At 34.8% G+C, this 21,976-nt stretch overlaps 1 protein-coding gene across 5 annotated transcripts in view; it reads left to right on the top strand.

The window, feature by feature from the left end:
- The window catches only part of DIAPH2 (diaphanous related formin 2), a 918,057-nt gene that overhangs the window by 246,627 nt on the left and 649,454 nt on the right, over window positions 1–21,976 (top strand). For all 5 annotated transcript variants that reach the window (XR_002340795.1, XM_021080479.1, XM_021080480.1 and 2 more), the window contains 4 exons: window positions 10,415–10,525; window positions 16,397–16,515; window positions 18,643–18,759; window positions 21,182–21,300. Coding sequence is in view for 4 of the 5 variants with exons in the window: in XM_021080479.1 (XP_020936138.1) it covers window positions 10,415–10,525; window positions 16,397–16,515; window positions 18,643–18,759; window positions 21,182–21,300 (466 nt within the window). In the remaining variant the exon portion in view is untranslated. The remainder of the gene's footprint in view (window positions 1–10,414; window positions 10,526–16,396; window positions 16,516–18,642; window positions 18,760–21,181; window positions 21,301–21,976) is intronic.

Consider the following 21,976-nt stretch of genomic DNA (forward strand, 5'->3'; position numbering starts at 1 on the left):
ACAATGATCCTTGAATTTCAGAATCCAATGGCCTCTTTCCAATTCCGAATACTTGGCTCCATTGATCATTTCTTCCTTGAAAATTTTCCTGCCTTTTGCTTTCCAGGCACCGTCTTCTCCTTGCTCTCTTACTACCTCTAACTGTTGTTTCTCTATCTTTGTCATGTTTATGCTTACTTCTTGGGTATTGTATTCTCTGTATTCTATTCTTGGTCTTTTTCTGTCTTCACTTTGTATACACACACACGTATGTACACATATGTGTGTACGCTCATATACATAGACAGCTATATGTTCACACATACATATTTTATCCTCCTCATGAATGTTCTCAATTGCCTTTCTAACTTTAACATCCAACCATGTTCTAGGGATTGTAATTCCAGCTCACATCCCTGTCTATTCAAACCTCCCTGTCCAAATAGCTAACTGGATGTTTTATAGGGATCATCAAAAACAAAATTAAAAGTGGCATTTATTAACCCTGTGTCATAGTTCTAAATATTTTACATATGTCACTTCATTTTAAACCTTATAGCAATTCTCTTGAGAGAGACAGTAGTAGTATCCTCATTTTATAGATGAGTAAACTGAGGCCCATAGAGGTTAGATAACTTTTCCAGGGTAACACAGTAAATTGGAGGTAAAGACCACATTAGACCCTAGGGTATCAAGCTTCAGTGTACATGCCCTTAACTAATACATGGTGCCTCGTCTTAATGAAGTAAGTTCATTTTTCTTCTGTCCTTTCATACGATTCCCCCCAAAGAAGTCTACTCTTCTTGCTGTCTTTCTCATTTTAGGTTATAGAAGTATCATCTTTTGCCTAATCTTTAATTTTCCTCAAGACTTCATTCTTCATTGTTCCCTTCATCTAGTCAATCCTCAAGGCTTACTGAAGACTATGAATCTATCCCAGTCTCTCTATCCCCACTGCCTTTATTTTCTCATAGCAATATTATTTCAATAATTTCCTAATTAGCACCCCAAACTGATACATTCTTCCCCTCCAGACAGATGTTTTGTACTGCTGTCAGTTATCCTTAAAAAGTAAATCTGATTCTGACATGGTAGCATTCCTAGAAACCTATGTTATTGACCCATTGCTTGAGAAAAGTAAAAAGCCTAATCATGGTGAATGATCTTTTTCAGTGTGACCTCAACCTAACATTTTGGTCTTAAAACTTGTCACTCTCCCAAATGTTTCAGCCATACTAAACCTGGTGTTTCCCAAATATTCTGTAGACTTTTAAATTCCTTCTAACATTGTATCATATAGAACTCTTTGCTTGACATAGCAACACTTTTCCACACATATCCCTTTCCTCTTGGTAGGTTTAGTGAGCACACAAGGAAAATTTAGGTATGTTCTGCGTAGGTCAGGGAATGCTTCAGTGGTAAGGTGATGCTTTAACTGGGTCTCGAAGGATCAATGGGAATTTTCCAGAAAATTACCTTTGCTAGTAGAAAACCAGTGTTATGGAGGCAGGAGAAGGGTTTCCAGTAGGCAAAAAAAAAAAAAAAAAAAAAAAAAAAAAAAAGAGGCCAGAGTAGTCTGCCAGTCACTTCACAAAAGACAGAATGAAGTACTACCTACATATAGTTGAAACTGATTTCTATATAGTCCAGCAGGAAAAGCTAGGGTACACTGAGCATTAATGATAGTTGTCTGTGGAGAGAAAGTCATATAGTTAACCTCCAATGATGTATTATTAAAATATCCCCAGTCTTCACAGGCTGCTATTAGTCTGAAAGGTACAATGTCTTGAAGTACTTCAGGAGTTGTGTGCAGAAGTGTTCTTAGCATGATTTAAAACATTTAGGAGTTCCCTGGTGGTGCAGTAGGTTAAGGGTCTGGCTTTGTCACTGCTGTGCCTCGGGTTACGGCTGTGGCACAGGTTCAATCCCTGGCTTGGGAACCTTTGCATGCTGTGGGCATGGCCAAGAAAAATATATTAAATAAATTTAAAATATAACAACTTAAAAATTGCAAAAATGTTTTCTAAAATGCTGAAAATAATAAAAAAAGGTACATGTTAAAATTCGATATGGTACACAAAAACATAGAAATAAAATACACAGTTGATCTACTTATCCTGACCTCACCTATTGGATGGATTTATCATTTTGGAATGTAACTCAGAACCAAAAAAAAAAAATTAAAACAACAAATAATCTGAGCAGCCTACAAAATGTCACCAAATGCATCAAGTATGCCCTCGTGATGACAAAGACCTTTTGGCCTTTAGTCAGAGCTTATTAACTCTTCCTATGAATCTTTTTTTTTTAATGATTTTTTTCCATTATAGTTGGTTTACAGTGTTTTGTCAATTTTCTACTGTACAGCAAAGTGACCCAGTCTCTCACACACACACACACACATTTTTTTCTCACATTATCCTCCATCATGCTCCATCACAAGTGACTAGATATAGTTCCCAGTGCTGTACAGCAGGATCTCATTGCTTATACATTCCAAATGCAGTAGTTTTCATCTATCAATCCCAGACTCCCTGTCCATCCCACTCCCTCCCCTACTCCTTGGCAACTGCAAGTCTGTTCTCCAAGTCCATGAGTTTCTTTTCTGTGGAAAGGTTCATTTGTGCCATATATTAAATTCCAGATATAAGTGATATCATATGGTATTTGTCTCTCTCTCTCTGACTTACTTCATTTAGTACGAGAGTCTCTATCTTAATGGGCTTGATTATCTGTTTTCCATCCACAACAGACTAAAAGCACAAGTTGGGAGGTTGGAAGATGATTTATTTCAGACTTGCGCACTGAGATGATCAAGAAGTGACAACTGACAATGAAAGCAAAGGAGGAGGAGATAGAAACATAATAAAAGACAGGAACTGAAATTCCAAAATTATAACATTTGGTTTCACTTAGTGTCAGGGCAAGGAGCCCTATATATATATATATATATATATATATATATCAGGAGTTCTGAGGGTCTCTCTGTGTTCTATCATAACTCACTAATTCATGTATTTAATCATGTCCCAGAGTAAGCAAAAAAAAAAGTTATACACACACAATATATATATATATATATATTATCATATATATAAAATATCATATGTATATGGTATTTTGGGAATGTGGGAGTCATGGAATTCACTTCAGAAAGAGTTCTATGCAAAAACAGATGTTCATGCTTAAGGAGACAAACCCTCATCTATATGAACTCATTTTTTGTAGCTTGATTCTTTCCACAGTGGTTCTCAACAGTTGAGAATTTACTCTAAGCCTAACTGTAAATTAGCTATTAGTGCCCTTGCATCATCACATATAAGGAAGTAACTTTGGACAGATCATTTATCATTTGTCAGTAAAGGTACATTTATAACAAAACAAGGCACTGCAGCTATGAATAAGGAGAAAATTTGTGGAAAATAAATGAGTGTGTTAAATATTAAGTGTTGAAGAAATGCCTGATATTGCTTAGGAAACTTTCTCTATTTACTGACAGCTTTATATTGCTACCATTTAAAAAGTAAAATTAGTAAAATGGAGGTTGTATAGAGATATTTATACCATGTAGTCATTTTTCTTTTTTTTCTTTGTTTGTTTGCTTTTTTCAGGGCTGCACCTGAGGTATGTGGAGGTTCCCAGGCTAGGGGTCTAATCAGAGCTGTAGTTGCCGGCCTACACCACAGCCATGTCAATGTGGGATCTGAGCCATGTCTTGACCTACACCACCACAGCTCATTAACCCACTGATCAAGGACAGGGATTGAACCTGCATCCTCATGGTTACTAGTCAGATTAGGTAACCGCTGAGCCACAACAGGAACTCTCCATTGTAGTTATTTTTCAAATACTTACAAAAATAACTTCTGACTTGAAGAAGAATGTGTTTTAAGTATGTTTTCAAAGTTGCATAATTGTCAAGTCCATCATTTTTGATAACAGGGAGGAGTCACTAGTGACTTGTATGATGTAAAAAGCAACAGACACTTTTGAAGGCATCATATTGGTTTCTCTAGTACCATTCGACAGTGTTGGTCACTGCTGTATCAAAGCTCTCTCCTCCCTCAACTTCTGTGATACTAATCTCTACTCATTTTTCTTTTATCTCTAAGTTACATTTAAACTCTCCTTTCTGTATACTTGACCATTAAATATACTTATCCCTAGAGCTTGATCTTAGTCCTTTCATCCTTTGCTCATTCTTTACATTGTCCTTGGACAGCCTCATCCATCCTTATGACTTCAACCAGCATTCTATGTGATGCATCTTTCTGCCTCACTCCAAATACAGTCCTGACTCACAGGTCTCATGTTCACCTGCCTCCTGACTGCATTTCAAATTTAATATTGTCCTTAACTATACATATATTCCTTTTCTTTATCCTCTCCTTCCTACTTCAGTCACCTTTCCAACACTGACCTGCCATTCTCTTGTTTGCCCATTCTTGGTTAACCTTAAGATTACCTACCAAGTAGCATGAACCAGAAACGTAGCTGTCTGCTATAATAATCTGTTCTTTCTCCGTTCACTATTTCCTCAGTCACCAAATCCTACCAATTCTACTTCCTTAGTGTTGTGCTTCCATTCCTTGTTATGGTATCCCCCACACCCTGCTCTCATTTCTTTGTTCCAGGCATTGTTACATCTCAATGTTTTATCATTTCCCTGGACTCTGAATTATCTTATACCTTTCATTATAGCCCCCCTTTTAAATTATACTCCACAAAGTTATACTTCTGAAATGCAATTCTTGTTAAATCACTGCTTAAATTACTGTATCTTCCAGTAGCCTCTGGGAGTAAAGTCTAATAACAGTCCACAGAAAATACGTCCTTATCTAACTGTTGCTTTGTTCAAATTCCACCACTCTTCTACATATAGTTTTTTGGTCTAGTCATACTATACTCAGTTTCCCGAACATTGTATGCTATTTTATCCCTCTACCTCTATACCATTGTGTATGGCTTTGCCATGCCTGGAATATTTCAACCTTTTTGACTTAATTAACTTGCACCGTACATTTGTAAATTTTTTAGTTCTTATTTTTGACTTAAATCATATTTTTTCCTAAATCCTGCTGGGCTGGGATAAAGAAAGATCTTGTTAATGTCAACAGAGTACTTAATAAGGTCAATGTGTGAGAGTGTCAATAACATTTTAAAAGCACAATTTGTCACAGCTAATGGCAATATGGATAATCTGTCTGAGAATGTCCTGGAGTTGGCAATTATTGTACTCTGTAGCTCTATGAATGGTGATCAAACTGACAGATAGATGTTATATGTATAGTTTTCAAAGCTGGTGAGTTAAAGTTCTAGAATGTTCTAAAATGTTGATAAAATTTAAATATCTAATGACTGTTCACCCATTATAAACATTTTATTGCGGGCAGTTAGCAGTTACAAAGAAAACCCTAAACAAGTACATAGCCATATCTTGAAGAAGTTTAAAATGTTTTTTGTGATATTTCACTCTCTATACCATATCCCACACCCAGAATGAAGACAATAGCATCCTCTAAAGAATGTAGGCGATTGTTGTTGAAAGAACATATACTGTTATGATAAAGGAAGGATCATTATGTGATGGAATAGCTGATAGTCATTCAATTTAGTATAATTTTGCATGGCACAAATTATTGAGTGCATTGTGACATGCATAAAGTTGGTCATTTTTATCTATAGGTCCATGCATTTATTCAGTAGGTATATATGGATACCATGTAGTAATCTCCTTATAAGGAGATCATTTAATAAAATTGCAAATATAGAAACTGTTTTTACTAGTTAAAAATCAGAATTGTGGTCCTAGCCAAGCATATTTATCAATCATGGAGAAAATTCACTTACTTTCTATGATTTTAAAATTTTAATTCTCATGGAAGAATGTAAAACAAATAGATATGGCAGCCTATTCTGAACCTTAGAGTCATTGTAAAGAAACTGAGCAATAGATGGAATCTGGATAGTTGGATTTTTGACTTCAATTCAAAGGCAGTTGTTTCCTTTTCAGTACAAGGAAAAATACTATTCAGCAATGCTAGATTTGTGCATTGTAGTGAGGTAGAAAGAATCCAAGACTAAAAGCCACGAGGCCCAATCTTTATGGCTTAATATTAGCTATATAATCTTGGGCAAATCATCTTATTTTCCTAGGTTTTCAGTTTCCTTATCTTTAAATGAGGATATTGGACCAGAATATTTTATGTTCTTTATAGCTATAAAATCCCATAACTCCTTTTTTTTTTCCTTCTTTCTCTGGTGTTGAAACTTTTTGGTTTTTAGGGCTGCACCTGTGGCTTATGGAGGTTCCCAGACTAGAGGGTGAATCTGAGCTGCAGCCGTCGGCCAGAGCCACAGCCACAGCAACCTGAGATCCAAGCCATGCCTGCAGCCTACACCACAGCTCATGGCAATGCCTGATCCTTGACCAACCAAGCAGGGCCAGGGATCGAACCTGCATCCTCATGGATACTAGTTGGGTTTGTTACCACTGAGCCATGATGGGAACTCTAGGATTTTTGTTTTTTGAAAGCAGATTGATTTTGCATTGTAAGAAGAGAATGTAGTCAATTGTGCTCTTAACGATTTATATGCTTGGGAATTGAAAATACCAATTTCGAAAGTTTCATTATTCAGGAATGATTTTTGTATTGCTTTGGTGGTTAGATTTTAGATACTAGGCCAAAGTGTCTAGTGCAGTGCTACCCAGTTGAACTTTCTGCAGTGTCCTATGTCCTTGCTATCTAATATGGTAGCCACTAGCCACCTGTGGCTGTTGGACACTTGAACTGTGATTAATGACACTGAGCAACTGGATTTTAAATTTTATTTAATCATATTTAAGATGAATTTAAGTTGTGGTAAGTATCTCTATTGAATGGCATGCTTGTGTGTATGTGTGCATTTGCATATACACATCTTTGCTGAATGGGGAGTGCAGGGAGTGGAGTAGCAAGAAGTAAAGGAGAATGAGAGGCTATTGTTTTGGATGATGGGATGCTATCCATAGGTCACGTTCAGCATATATATATATATATACACACACACATATATAAAAGGATGTAACACATTCTAAGGAACCATTTTCTGTCTCTTTCCCTTCTTCCCTTCCTTCCTTTCTTTCTTTTGCGTTTTATTATGTATTATGATAACCACTATTTTTTAAGGTATAATTGACATATAACCAATTTATATACTAGACAACATATTGTTAAAATAATATATTTTTCTAATCTATAGTTTCAAAGTTAGGCATTCCCACTGTATTATGTATGAGGCACTAGTTGAATTTTATTGTCTTACTTATCCTTAAAATATTTTGTTGTTTTAATCTAAGAATGGAGTTTTTGAGGCCTTTGATACATGCTGAAAATTATACTGTATTTGGAGTAAAGTGATATGGTTTAGTTCCATGAGTTTCCTTCTTGTTATGTGACCTTGTGTAAGTTATTTATTTGCTTTGAGCCTTAGTTTCATCATCTGTGGAAAAAAAATAATAGTAACACGGTTTTTGTGAGGATGAGATTAGATGGTGAATTATGTAAAGCACCTACTATTTTCTGGTAACAAAAACTAAAACAAAATAATAATGATGGTAATAGTTTGGGGGGTTTATGTTTGGCTATGAGAATCCACACAATGGGCATTTCAGGTCTATAATTAGGTAATAATATATTCTTCCCTTTAAATTATATTTTTAAAATTTATTTATTCATTCTTGTCTTTTCTAGGGCCGCACCCACAGCATATGGCGGTTCCCAGGGTAGGGGTCTAATCAGAGCTGTAGCTGCCTGCCTATGCCAGGACCACAACAATGTGGGATCCCAGCTGCATCTGCAACCTACACCACAACTCACGGCAATGCCGGATGCTTAACCCACTGAGTGAGGCCAGGGACCGAACCCACAACCTCATGGTTCCTAGTCGGATTCGTTAACCACTGAGCCAGGACGGGAACGCCTATATTTTTAAAATTTAATTTTGTGTTTGTAAATAGTGACAGTTGGATTGGTTTTGTTCCTGTCCTCTGAAAAATGCAGTAATTGTGTAGTAGTATAAAGGAATGGAGATAATTAAGATGACTTTTTTTGTTCTTCACATTCATAAAATATAAATATTCCTAATAAAGAGCTTTGCTTTAGCAGATTATGTTGGAAAATTACATGACGGTATGAATATTCATTTTATGTTATTTATAATTAATTAAATTAATTAATTTATGATTATAAATGATAATGATAATAAATAGTACATTGATAAGACAGTGCTGTTACCTGTTTAAACTAACGACCTAAAAGTGTGTGCTAATTATTTCACAAGGTATATAAACTTCTTTTCTTAATATTTAGTTACATATTCATATATTATAGTTGAGTTTTTAATAGCATTGCAACATTTATCTTATTAAATATAAAATTATTTTGATGTTATTCACATGCATTAGTTTTATTGACTTTTACTACTTTTATCATTTTCTAATCTAACTACTTCTATTTGTATAAAGGTACAATTCCAAGACTCATTAACTTGTTTCTCAGGGAAATGTTCTCTTTACTTGTAGGGTATTAATACAAGCCATTAAGCTAGACTTTCTTCTGGCAAAAAAAAATCCTAGCAGATGGCAACTTTTCTCTCTATTAATTTTGTTTGGGACATGTACTTTGGCTTATTCGGTCAGGTCATAGTTGTAGCATAATAAGAACCATTCAAGAAAATGCAATGATAATATAGCCATGGACATGTACAATGTGCAAACTTATATCCCAGCCTATTGAAACTATCTAAAGACTTAAGCATTTTTTTTTACTGTAAATAGGAAGTTTAAGTAACCGATTAAGGCATAAGTGAATTAATAACTTATCTGATATGACTTTTAAGGTAATGCCAAGTCAATGGCAAATATTTAGTCAGATGTCTAAGTGATTTAGTTTGACATTTGAGCATTCATAGCAATTGGACTGCATCTTTCAATTATCATTTAGATATCTAATAATGTTAGAGACAACCTCGATCCATCCCCTTTAATGCTTGCAATTTTTGCTTTTTTTTGAACCTGCCTGTGAGCTAGATAGGCTAATCTCCTGTAAAAAAGCTTAAATGCTTAAGATAAAGATATAAAAATAAAAGCAATATGCTTTTTAATATTTTCTCTTTACTTGAAAAAAAAATCACTCTCATAATAACAGGTCTGGATAAGGTCAACGCAAAATACATTGAAATATTTTTATTTTGCTGATGGGTTTTTCCTATGCTAACTATTGATTTTTGTCCCCCTCTGTATATACTTAATATCTTCACATATTTTCCAGGGATCCCCTTGCATTCAACTCTTTGAACATTCTACTACTTACTGCATACTTTAAAAATAATCAATGTAGGAAAGTTCCCTTCTGACGCAGTGAGATAAGGATCCAGTCCTGCCACAGCTGCAGAGCAGGCAGGAATTGCGGCATGGGTTCGAACCCTGGTCCAGGAACTTCCACATACTGTGGGGGCAGCCAGAAAAAATCAATGTAAATGTGCAGCTCTTCACTTTTAGCCGATTGATTTAAACTTGAGCAGCATTTTCCAAGAATGAGGAATAATCTATGGAACACCTGGCATCATTTGGTTGCTACTCTCTTAGTTTGCAATTACCCCCAAATAAGTTCCTTCCCTTTTATAATAGGGAGCCTCAATATCAGAAGAATAGCAAAATTCATTTTTCAGAATCAGCCTAAGCAATGAATCATCTTTATTGGAAAACAAGCCCTTATATTTACATTATCATGCAATGCACATAAGTATTGGTATCTTCACTGCCTTCTAGTTGAATCTTAATTCACTTGGATTCATTTTTTATGCATAGTAAATTAGTTCATCTTAATCATATATTTTAATACTATGTATTTTGTGCAAATCTATCCAATAATAGTTGGAGAGAGTATAAATCAATGTAATAATATCTCTAAGTTATCACTGTTCCCTGTTTAATATCAGGGTAATTTTATAGCCTTATTTGATTTATTTTAGAAAAGTATTTATGGCCATATAGAATTGAGGCCAAGTGCACTCCGAGGACAGCTCAGATATGAAAGATACATTTCATGATCTTTTTTTAAAGCACTCTATATCCACATTTTTGGAACTTGAGGTTTCTCAGAGAGAGTTTCATGTTACTTCAGATTGTTCCGCAAAGCAAAGCAGTACTTAACTATCCATCATTATCTTTGTTAGAATTACTCTGGACATTAGAAACTTTATTGTTATTATTTTTTCTACTTTAAAGTCATAATCAGTATACTTGTGTAAATGTTTGTATTTCTTCATATATGTTACAATATATGTATGTATACCTTTAGTCAATGGAAAAAGAAGATCTGAATGCAAAAAGTAAATGTCTCTTTAATTAAAAAACTTTTTTTTTTAAACAAAGCTTGTTTTCTAATTTCAGGTGGCTTGTATGCAGTTTATAAATGCCCTGGTTACATCTCCTTATGAGCTTGATTTTCGAATACATTTAAGGAATGAATTCCTTCGTTCAGGACTAAAAACAATGTTACCTGTAAGTTGAATGTGCACATTTATTATGCTTAGAGAATTTAATATTTTTCTCTCTTTAGACAAATGTACTTATAGCAGAGTAAATAAAAATGTGCCTTGTGTTTTTGTTTGTGAAGCACTAGACATTTTGTAAGCCTTTTGATATAGCAGTAGTGTTGGTCTCTACCTACAACTGATGATTCAGAATTCAGCTAATGATATGTCCAGACGTGATGGGTTTTTTTTTGTTCTTCTTAAAGTTGAAAGGGAACTTCTTTTCTTTGAATTTCAGTCCTGAGAACATAAAAAGACTGCTAGTTTTTTTTTTTTTTTCAATTTCAATTTTCATTAAAAATTTTTTCCTTTCTTCTTTGATAACTTGGATTGATATCCTTTATATTCAGCATAAATGTGCATAGACTTTAGATTCATATATTCTAGATATATTACTTATGAATGGTATTCTTGTTACCAATTCTGTAGAAACTTTACTAAAGAAAAACAGTTTTATTTCTTAAATTGAGTATGAATATTTGCTCTGGTTATGATGCTCTTAAAAACATTTTTGAGGAGTTCCTGTCATGGCTCAGTGGTTAATGAATCTGACCAGGAACCATGAGGTTGCGGGTTCAATCCCTGGCCTTGCTCAATGGGTTAAGGATCCGGTGTTGCCATGAGCTGTGGTGTAGGTCGCAGGTGCGGCTGGGATCTGACATGGCTGTGGCTGTGGCATAGGCTGGCGGCTACAGCTCTGATTAGACCCCTAGTCTGGGAACCTCCATATGCCGCGGATACAGCCCTAAAAAGACAAAAGACCAAAAAAAAAAGTTTTTGAAATAACTCTATAAGCTTGATCTGAGATAAATAAGCACACTTATTCTATAAATAGAAAGACAATGACCATGACTTTATAATGTTAACTGAAGAAGCATTTTGTTCAATACCATGGCATTGTTAAAGGAGACAAGTAAAAATCTCAATAGTCTAGTTAAACTACTTAGATCCTCCCTGATAAACAAGAAGTACATGTGGGCGTGGGCGTGGGGTGGGAGGAAGGAATGAGGAAAGAAGAAAAACAAATGTCAATGAGCATGTTTATAAAGTATTCACTTGTTACTAGAAATTCCAAAATCAGGGCAATTTTCTCGTGAAGATCTAGTGTGTAGCATGTACCTGTAACTTGTCTTCTGATAGTCTTAACTGAAAGTGGTTGAAAGTAATCATCATAAAATGTACACAGTTGGGTCTATAGAAACCCATTTTAGTAAGATATGATTGCATCTGTGTCATTTTAGAAATTTTTCTTTCAGTCCCACTTTTTGAATGTTTTTTTCATCTATGACTTCAAAAACCAACGAATTGGTTGCAGTAAATCAAAGCATCATTGTAAGTGATCCGTATAGGGGTTCAATATGCAGTTAGCTTAGGCACATTCACTAGTTTTAGTGTATGTACTTTATTCTTGTTTTATCACAAATCTCCCCTCTTGAAAACTCCGTGGCTTTCTGTAGCTAGAGGTAATATTCTGACATTAATTCTAGTGTGCTTTTGAGTTGCCTGCTCAGTGGTTTCCATGAGTGTCCTCACAGGGGTCATCCTGTTTCTGGGAGGGTAATCATGTCTTTGGATACTTGCTGGCTTTAGGGGTTCTTGTATATCCTCTACTCATTTCCTAATATGTCATGTTTTTCTGCCTTAGTTGTTGTTACTCTTCCAGCTTTCATTTCTCTGTATCTGTTTATAATTGAGCACTCATCTTCTACCTTATACTACTGAATGGCTGTTCAAGAAAACTATGACTCTCATTTTATTTAAGTCCTCATCTTTTCAAAGAGAATGCATAGTAGCTCTTGTCCTTATCTTTTGCACTTTTGTGAGGGTGTGCTCATCTCTGCTGGCTGCAGTAGTCTCATGGTATTTTTCATTTAATTGACAGCTGAGATTTTGTATCAGTGTTTTTAAGCTATACTTTCCCATTGGCTCTATCTATATCCATATATAAAGCCTCTGGGGGTGCCCTGTACTTCTTATGCCTCCAGTTACATTTTTCTTTAACTTTCACATTTTTTTAGTATGCCCTGATTCTTAGATCTCGGTGATTCCTCAGCAAGAGGAAAGTGAGAAGTGCCATATTTCTGCCCCCTAATATTTAGGAATAGAACCTACAAGGATTCTCAATGTTTTCTTCTTCCTATGACAGTGGAGTGAAATATGGATAACTGTGGCTCTGGTTCTCATGAAGTTGGACATGTTCCCCTAAAGAGATTCTATCAGAATCTTATTAGAGGTAGAACAGAGATGTTTCATTTGAAAAAAAAAAAAAGAAGCCCCCGCAGGTATTTCTGATTTATAAGATGAGAATTGGAATCCTGGCAGATAGATGCTGAGAAGATTAGAAGTCCTTACTTTAATACCATATGTTTCTCTGCTGTTGCCATTGTTCTTGTAGTTGTATTATCACTACAATGATTTTTAATTGTAATTTGGAGCAAATTTCAATATGGAACAAAAGTCAGAATGGTCTTGCTTTAATGCATACTCACGTACCTAATATGTCAACTACTGACTATCTCATTTACTAAAAATTTACATTTAAAGCGCTAGAATTTATGGTAACATTAAACATCCTTTACACATGTGTGGAAGCCTAATAATATATTGATAGATGAATCTTTAATATACTTACTTCTTTCCTATTTACTCTTATTTTCTATAGTGTTTTAACAGGCAGAGCTTCCTAATTTTCTAGAATATTTCATATTCAAAGCAGCAAATTAGACATGGCTAGGGCTAATAAATTTTTGATACATAGATCAAAAATTATATCTATCTGGAATCATTAAGAGGGAAGAATAGTTCTTAGTATTTCAGTAACCCCTGAGACCATCATTATAGCAGAGTGAAACTTTTTTTGATACAATTATTGGAATCCTCAGGACAAGGGCAGTTATTTTAATTGTATTCTGGAGAAATTTATTTTCAAGAATTTCCCCATCTCTATGGATAAATTATGTTTAAAGAGAATTTATGTTTCACTTATATGGAAAATTCACTTTTATAAATTTGCTTTAGCAATTTGGAATAAATGAGTTATTAAATGCTATGCAGTGATTTTTAAAATAATTGCTCTGTAGTTAACTTACATTGACTTCTTGTGAAGTTTTCTCTATCTGTCTTTTATTTAGTTAAATAAATTACGAAAATTTTAGATAAATCAGATATGTGAAGGAACAAGATAGTAAGAAATTGTGTCTGTAGGCAGCAATCATTCTTAATCTAGACCAACAAACCCTTTCTAATTCTTTTGAAGATTCAATTTTGACTGCTTGACTGTTAATCAATGGACTTTGATTTCTTTTGAAGTACACTATGTTATAGAGACTTAATTATATGTTTTAGAGAATCTGCTGAAAATGTTCTATATATGTACAGCCAATTCGTTTAAAAAATAACTGAAACATATTTACAGTATTTCATGTAATTATTAATAGTATAATTCAGTAATTTTATGGCATTCTTCATTTTAAAATATAAAACTTGGAGTTCCTGTCATGGCTCAGTGGTTAACGAATCCAACTAGTGTCCATGAGGACGCAGGTTTGATCCCTGGCCTCGCTCATTGGGTTAAGGATCTGGCATTGCCATGAGCTGTGGTGTAGGTCACAGACTTGGCTCGGATCTCGCATTGCTGTGGCTGTGGCATAGGCTGGCAGTTACAGCTCCATTTCGACCCCTAGCCTGGGAACCTGGATATGCCACGGGTGCGGCCCTAAAAATACAAAAGACAAAAATAAAATATAAAACTTTAGTGATGCATTTCTGTTTTGTCAAGAGCATCTGTCACATTCGTGCTGTTTAAAATTTTTATTAATTCAGTAAATGTTTATTTTATCAAGAATATTTGGATATACCGGGAGTTCCTGTTGTGGCGCAGTGGAAACAAATCTGACTAGTATCCACGAGGATGCGGGTTTGATCCCTGGCCTCGCTCAGTGGATTAAGGATCCAGTGCCCCGGCTTGGATAATGCATTGCCACGTCTGTGGTGTAAGCAGGCAGCGGTAGTAGCCCTGATTTGAGCCCTAGCCTGGGAATTTCCATATGCCACAAGAGTGGCCCTAAAAAGCAAAAAAAAAACAAAAACAAAAAAAGAGAATATTTGAATACACCTTTCAAAGTTTGACATTTGACTAAAAGGAAGTTTTTTATATATGTGTGTATATGTAGATATGCATACATGTATTTTAATGGAGCATTGTTAATACACAATATATTTCACTTATACATTTCTATATTTTTATACTGTGCTGTGTATATTCCCATACCATATATATTATATAAATAATGTGTTGTCCTAATGAAAAACTGAAACATTCAACCAGTTATTTTCACTGAAAATATTTTAATCATAGAGATTGATTCCATGTTTTATAACATGAAATGTTTCTGATGCTGATTAAATGACAGTATTTAATTTTCTATTTTTGAAACATGTTTGAATATGTTAAAGGTTGATAGTGAGCTTCTAAGAAATAATGCATCATGACATAAGAATGAGGAGAAGTTCCATATTCTAAAATGTGTTGGTGGTTGTTTCTGCAGTGACCAGCATATTGGGTGTATCTGGTTTCTGCTCTTAATAGAGTTCAGAAATCACTTGATAATATAACTCTCCAATGTTAGTTAACTTTACATTTCAATAAATTTATTCATTCCCCTTCAAAGTGTAAAACTAGGCGTGAAACAAATTATCGCTAAAGAGAAAACTAAGTATGAATGCATGTATTTGTTATACATGTATACATATTAATATTTTCATTTGCTCTGTAGGTAAATTGTCAGTAAATTATGTATGTGAATATTAGGAAGAAAACACCTAGAAATGGCATACATTTTTGTTTGGCTTCAATAATAGCCATTGCATCTCCATTTGTAATTGTCATATTGAATAAATGTAGAAACAAGAAATGCATCCGATTTTGCTTTTCGCAACCTAATTTGAAGTACACCGTGCTTGCATTTCCTTTTAGAGTTCAAGTTCGGCTCTGAATATCCTAGTCCCACTTTCGGTATCACCCTTGAGTATCCGCAATTGTGATTTTTCTCTTTGGGTTTTGAAACCTGCAATTTAATGGACACATATTAAAAGATATTCCAGGTGATATATATTAAGCCCAATAATCTCTAGTGTGGTATGCTGCCAAAGATTTTGTTTATACTATTATTTTGAAAATTATCAGGTTTGTAATGCATGTGCTTATAATGTATTACAAAAACAAATCTTTGATGCCCAAGTTGGTATTTTGTGATGTGGCTAAGCAAAAACGAAAAGTGGTGGAGGAGGCTAGACATGCATCTTGATTAAAAAGCCCTAATGCCTCTTTGCTTTAAAATCACAAAATATAATTTAAAATAAATTTGTTTATACAAGTTTTCACACCATACTTGGGACTGTTGTGGTTGAATATATCCTTGCATTTGTTCTTCATTAATACAATTGATCTATATTTGCATTTTGCCAGAGGCATATGTAAATGTTCTAACTGCATGAGTTCTTTTGCAATCTTTGATTAGTGTGTTTGGTCAAAAGGACAGCATTTAATTTGGGTTGTTAGCAATTAGTTTTTTCTGTTGTAAAAGTGATCATTAATTTTGTAATGTGAATCATCAAATTCTGGGGCATGAAAAGAAATTGCAGTGAATGCAATGAGTTTCTTTTATTTTAAAATAGAAAAACATAGCACATTTACTTTCTTTCAGGAATCCAAGTACCTGAGTCAATATTTGAAATTTCTTCTGTATAAGTAAATGAATAATAGTGTCAGGCCTTTATTACTAAAGTACAGTGTTGTCAAACTGTTATTTGACTGTTAAGTTTTATGTTTATATATTAGGATCTGAAAGAAAAGGAGAATGATGAGCTTGATATTCAGTTGAAAGTATTTGATGAGAACAAAGAGGACGACCTAACTGAATTATCACACCGTCTCAATGACATTCGAGCAGAAATGGAATATCCTTTTGACAAAGCACAAAAATCATTCTGCGTGTACTGTGAAAAAGAGATTCATGGGAGATTTTGTGAACCATTATTAGAATTCTAGTCTGGGAGCCCAATTTATATCCATTTATTTATATTAGAACCTTACTATGATGCCGTCCTTGAGATTCATGTTGAAGAATTGTCAGACTGTCCTGATGATTTATACAGACTATATTGAAATCTGCACAATGGCTTGCTGTATTATGGGTAGGCCCTGCTCAATGGTCTTGAATAGAGAAGAGCCTAAGGCAGTATTTCCTCATGGATAAGGATTGGGGGAAAAGTTCACTGAGTTCATTTGTGACTATGGGTAATATACTTTTTCAGTTTATTAAATAGTACTCCAGTGATTTAGAGATAGTATTCAATTCAAATAAATGTCATTTTCAATCCAAATATTTGCTTCCTTAGTGGAAAAATAAAAATAAAAAGTTTAGATAGGGTCTGAATGTAGCAAGGTTGTTAAAGTAGAAGCCTTTGAGTCAAATACAGCTAGTGTGTAACCTGCCTATGGGAATGATTTTATACAAAATGACTTTAGATCCAAAAGATGGTTGTCATAGCATTGTTGGCTATTCGTTTTACACCCATTGAATTTTTTACTTACGTGTTCTGGGGAAATTGGGAAATACTTCAGAACTAAAATGATCTTTGAGCTGGACTTTTTCTCTGTGATGTCTTCTTCTGTCTTCCTTCCCACCCTGTAGTATTTTGCTTGCATTTGTCTTATTTATGTACACTCCTATGCCCCTGTGAGATGGAGGGCAGAAGTGTTTCAACCTTTTCTTCTAACATCCCTATCAAAGTGTCTTACACATAAGCACTGGATAAATGGAATGGATATTTTGTTATTATAATAAATGCATTTCTAGTAATTTCTTATCCTTCTTTGTGACTCTAGTCTATGGTGGTTTACATAATATAAAAAATACTTTATATCAATAAATATCTTGCTTTATATGAATTTCTCTTCACCATAAAGCTATTTTTTTTAATCTTTTTTAAGTCATCAAAAGGACCTTGTGAGACTTTAACACAACACTCTTACATGGGGTCTAAGAAGTAATCCATCATATACTTAATTCTACTTAGGAGAAAATGTTGACATTTTAGGTTATTTTTCAGAGGCTAGATTACATGTCCTCTTCTACTCTTCTTTTACATCAATTTTTCAGGTCCTTGCCTTTATCATAAAAGTGAATCCCCTTTTGATTTGTTTTGTTTTGTTTTTTTGTCTTTTTGCTATTTCTTGGGCCGCTCCTGCGGCATATGGAGGTTCCCAGGCTAGGGGTCCAATCGGAGCTGTAGCCACTGGCCTACGCTAGAGCCACAGCAACGCCAGGTCCGAGCCGCATCTGCAACCTACACCACAGCTCACGGCAACGCCAGATCGTTAACCCACTGAGCAAGGGCAGGGACCGAACCTGCAACCTCATGGTTCCTAGTCGGTGAATCCCCTTTTGAAATCTGTTTCCTAATTTACTAAAAGCATTTAAACTTCTACCACTCTTTATATCCTAAGGAAAATGTGTTTCATGTTCCTTTGTCTTTAGTCTCTCTGTTTTATCAAATAATGAAATACAAATGCAAACAGTAATGATTTTGGATGTAGAAAGGACTTCATGTGTATAAAGTAAAGCTGGCTTTTATGAACTTTTAGCAGTCCATGCAATTCTTGTTTGCCATACAGTCTTATGTGGCAGTGAAAAGAGAGGAGTAGTGGCTTGCATGAATAATATAGGTGGTCTGTCACAGCCACAGGAAGGTCAAGAGAAAACCACTTTCATTAGTGGCATTGCTTCTCCAATGAGGGGTCCAAACTATAATCTGGAATTTAAAATAAAGTGAATAACTGATAATTTAAGCTTTTAAGGGATAAATGGTCTTAGAAATACTCTAAGTCTGTTTCTCTTGTTAAAAAATAGATTCCATAGAGTAAATTTAGTTATGCAACTGTTTAAATCCTGGATCATGGAATTGAAGATTTAGAAAGAGTAATGGAAATAAAATATCAGTGTTTTAAAAAATGAAGCTGTCTTTGTTATGAATGAGACTTTTATCAAGAAGTTTTGATTTTTTCCTTTACTTACTTTCCACTGATATGAATGAAGTATACCATCTTCTGTATAACATGTTGAAGGACACTGCTGCTGAAAATTACTTATTATCCATTCTACAACATTTTTTGCTCATCAGAAATGATTATTATATCAGGTAAGAGGCCATTCTGAGAGTATAATTTGTGTAACTTGAATCAGATATTAAAGGAAAGTTAACAATGTAGTGGGGCCTAGACAGTATATGCAGAGAGAGAGAATAAGAGTTTGATGACTTTAGATGACATTTTTTTTAAAAGATGTTGATTTATCGTTAATTGAGTCAGAAGAATCTACTTATAAAAATAGAGGGAGTTCCCGTCGTGGTGCAGTGGTTAACGAATCCGACTAGGAACCATGAGGTTGCGGGTTCGGTCCCTGCCCTTGTTCAATGGGTTAAGGATCCGGCGTTGCCGTTGCCGTGAGCTGTGGTGTAGGTTGCAGACGCGGCTTGGATCCCACGTTGCTGTGGCTCTGGTGTAGGCTGGTGACTACAGCTCCGATTGGACTCCTAGCCTGGGAACCTCCATATGCCGTGGGAAGCGGCCCTTGAAAAGGCAAAAAGACCAAAAAAAAAAAAAAAAAAAAAGGAGTATGCCATTTTAATAGCACTGAACCCAGCATATTTTACATACCCCATGATGAATTTTTTTTGTAGCACAGAGTAAGCTCTCAAAGACTCTCTGGTAGAACTTTTAAGTTCTTGTACATTTTAATAAGTTAAGACTTTATTGTTGTTCCTCTTGCATATTATTTATCTAGTAGTAGATGTGATCTTATCTAAGAAAATAATAATGCTGATATTTCAGCTTTATACCTAATAATGTAATTCTTCTAAATAAAAGAGTATAGTAATACCATAAAGTCAGATCTTTCATAGTCTAGCAACTGGAAATATATCTGAAAGACAGATAGTTAGAGAAAGGTTTCTGAGTGAATGAAATTATCCATAAGCTGCTGACCATGATCTTATATTTAACCATGGTTTTCATGCTCTCATATGCATGGAAGTCTAGCAACCTAGGTTCTCTAATTTCTCAAAACTTGCTCCATCAAAAGGCAAAGGAAGGCTACCATGGGGCCAGGTACAGTCACAACAAAATTGACAGTTCTGAAGCCCATAGAGAACTTCTATAGTTCATCCCAGTATAATAACTGATGGACATCATAGTGTTATGATATGACATAGAAAAATGTCAAAAATATTATCTGCCATTTTTTTCAGTAGGAAAGTTAGTAACACAACTCAACAACTGTTGTTTTCTAGAATAAGTGCTGCCAACTAAAGGGGTACTGTGCCCAGGGGTACACAGTTACCTGGGCAGGTAATTTGTGTGAGACCATCCACTCCTTAGTAACTTTGAATAAATGAAAAGTTTTTCTAATATAAGATCTTTTCATCCCGAGAACATCCATGTGAGGTAGAAGTGTGACAAGCACTTTTATTCTACTTATGGATGATTACTCTGTCCTGAAAGAGAAGGATTGTGTTTTCCTTGTTTACCCAAAAAGTCATTGACTTAGATCAATTATAATCCAATATTATTTATTCTAAATCTGATAATGACTTGAAAGAGCCTCAAACATGTAGTATATATTACTATTTATTGTAATCCATGATACCAGCCCCATGACAAAAGACATGTAAGAGCAATTAGAATATGTTTGAGTACCTTTGCAAACTTTTACTAGGTTGGCTGGTTATCAGCATACTAATTTTAGGGGTGTTTATGTCATGATTTGTCCATAGTAGTATTTCCTTCCGATTTTTCTCTGTTGAATGTTATCAGCCACTGATAAATGCTAAATTCTCCCTGAATTTTAATGCAAAAAGTGCCTTTTCAAAATTTTTGATGTAAGTGGTCACTTTTAAGGCCAGAATTACTTTGATAGATGACAGAATTAGGATATGTTTTAAAACCTTTGACATTTTGAGCAAATTGAAGCCATAGCCATGCATATTTAGTGTAGATGCTTCTATAAAATGGATCTTTTAAAATATGTTTATAAATAGATCTCCAGAGTAGTCTGTAATATAAGTGGCTCAGTCCAGTTTTGTAAAAGCTATTATAGCTATCTTGAGTAAAAGTGTAGCTGTAAATTCATGATATTGTTTGCCATGTAATGCCAAGATACTCATTCCTTATTGAAATTGAGAACTTGGAGGGGTGTAGAACCATTTCTATATCCATAAATGTAGGACTAAAAAGTCATTTATTTTTGCTAACTTTAGGAACAATAGCTTAAGTAAGTAGATAAAGTTAATAAGTATCTTTGAACACACACATGAATCCCTGCAAACTGGTGTATTAAGTCACTAAGTGTTCACAGTTGATTATATCAAAATGGGTTTACATTATAATGTCCAGACCATCTTTAAGCTTAGGCGTATTTCTCCTGAGGGAGTGTAATGGCTAGAAAAGAGTTTTCTAAACTGCTGGAAAATAACTTAGTCTTCTTTATCATGCTGAATCACATCTTACGAAAATTGATGTGTATAGGTAGAGAAGGTATTCAAGAATATTTCCTTTCTTTTTCAGGCCACAGTATTACAAAATAATTGAGGAGTGTGTTACACAGATAGTGCTGCACTGCAGTGGTATGGACCCAGATTTCAAGTATAGACAAAGACTAGACATTGATTTCACTCATCTGATAGGTATGTGATATAATCCTCAATGTCTTTTGATTGTGTTTTACTCTCTTTTATATAATAGACACTTTTTTTTTTTTTTTTTAGGGCCGCATCCTCAGCATATGGAGGTTCCCAGGCTAGGGCTCGAATCAGAGCTGTAGTCACTGGCCTACACCACAGCCACAGCAATCTGATCCAGATCTGAGCCGCATCTGTGACCTATACCAAGCTCATGGCAACACCGGATCCTTAACCCACTGAGCGAGGCCAGGGATCAAACCTGCATCTTCGTGGATACTAGCCGAATTCATTTCTGCTGAGCCATGGTGGGAACTCCAATAATAGACACTTTTAAAATGTAGTTCTCTCACTAAACTTCCTGTATTAACAGCTGGTAAATCATTGTGTCCATGGGTACCCATTTGCTATAATTATTAATTATGATGGTCATGAGAGTTCTGCCTGTGTGATCGGAAGTACCAGTCTGTCTGTTAAGTTTCAACGCTCTTGAATTCAGAAATCAGTGCCTCACAAAAACATATTATACATGAATGCCTTGCTTTTTAGAAACGTTATTCTGAAATCCTGTGATTCAGTTTATGCTGGTACCTTAGTGGTTTTGTAGAAGTCATACGTACAATAGGGTCTATTTAGTAATAATGTATTATTAGTGTTCAGGTCTGAGAAAAGAAACTCAGGA

This window comes from Sus scrofa, chromosome X (genome assembly GCF_000003025.6).
Source record: "Sus scrofa isolate TJ Tabasco breed Duroc chromosome X, Sscrofa11.1, whole genome shotgun sequence".
NCBI lineage: Eukaryota > Metazoa > Chordata > Mammalia > Artiodactyla > Suidae > Sus > Sus scrofa.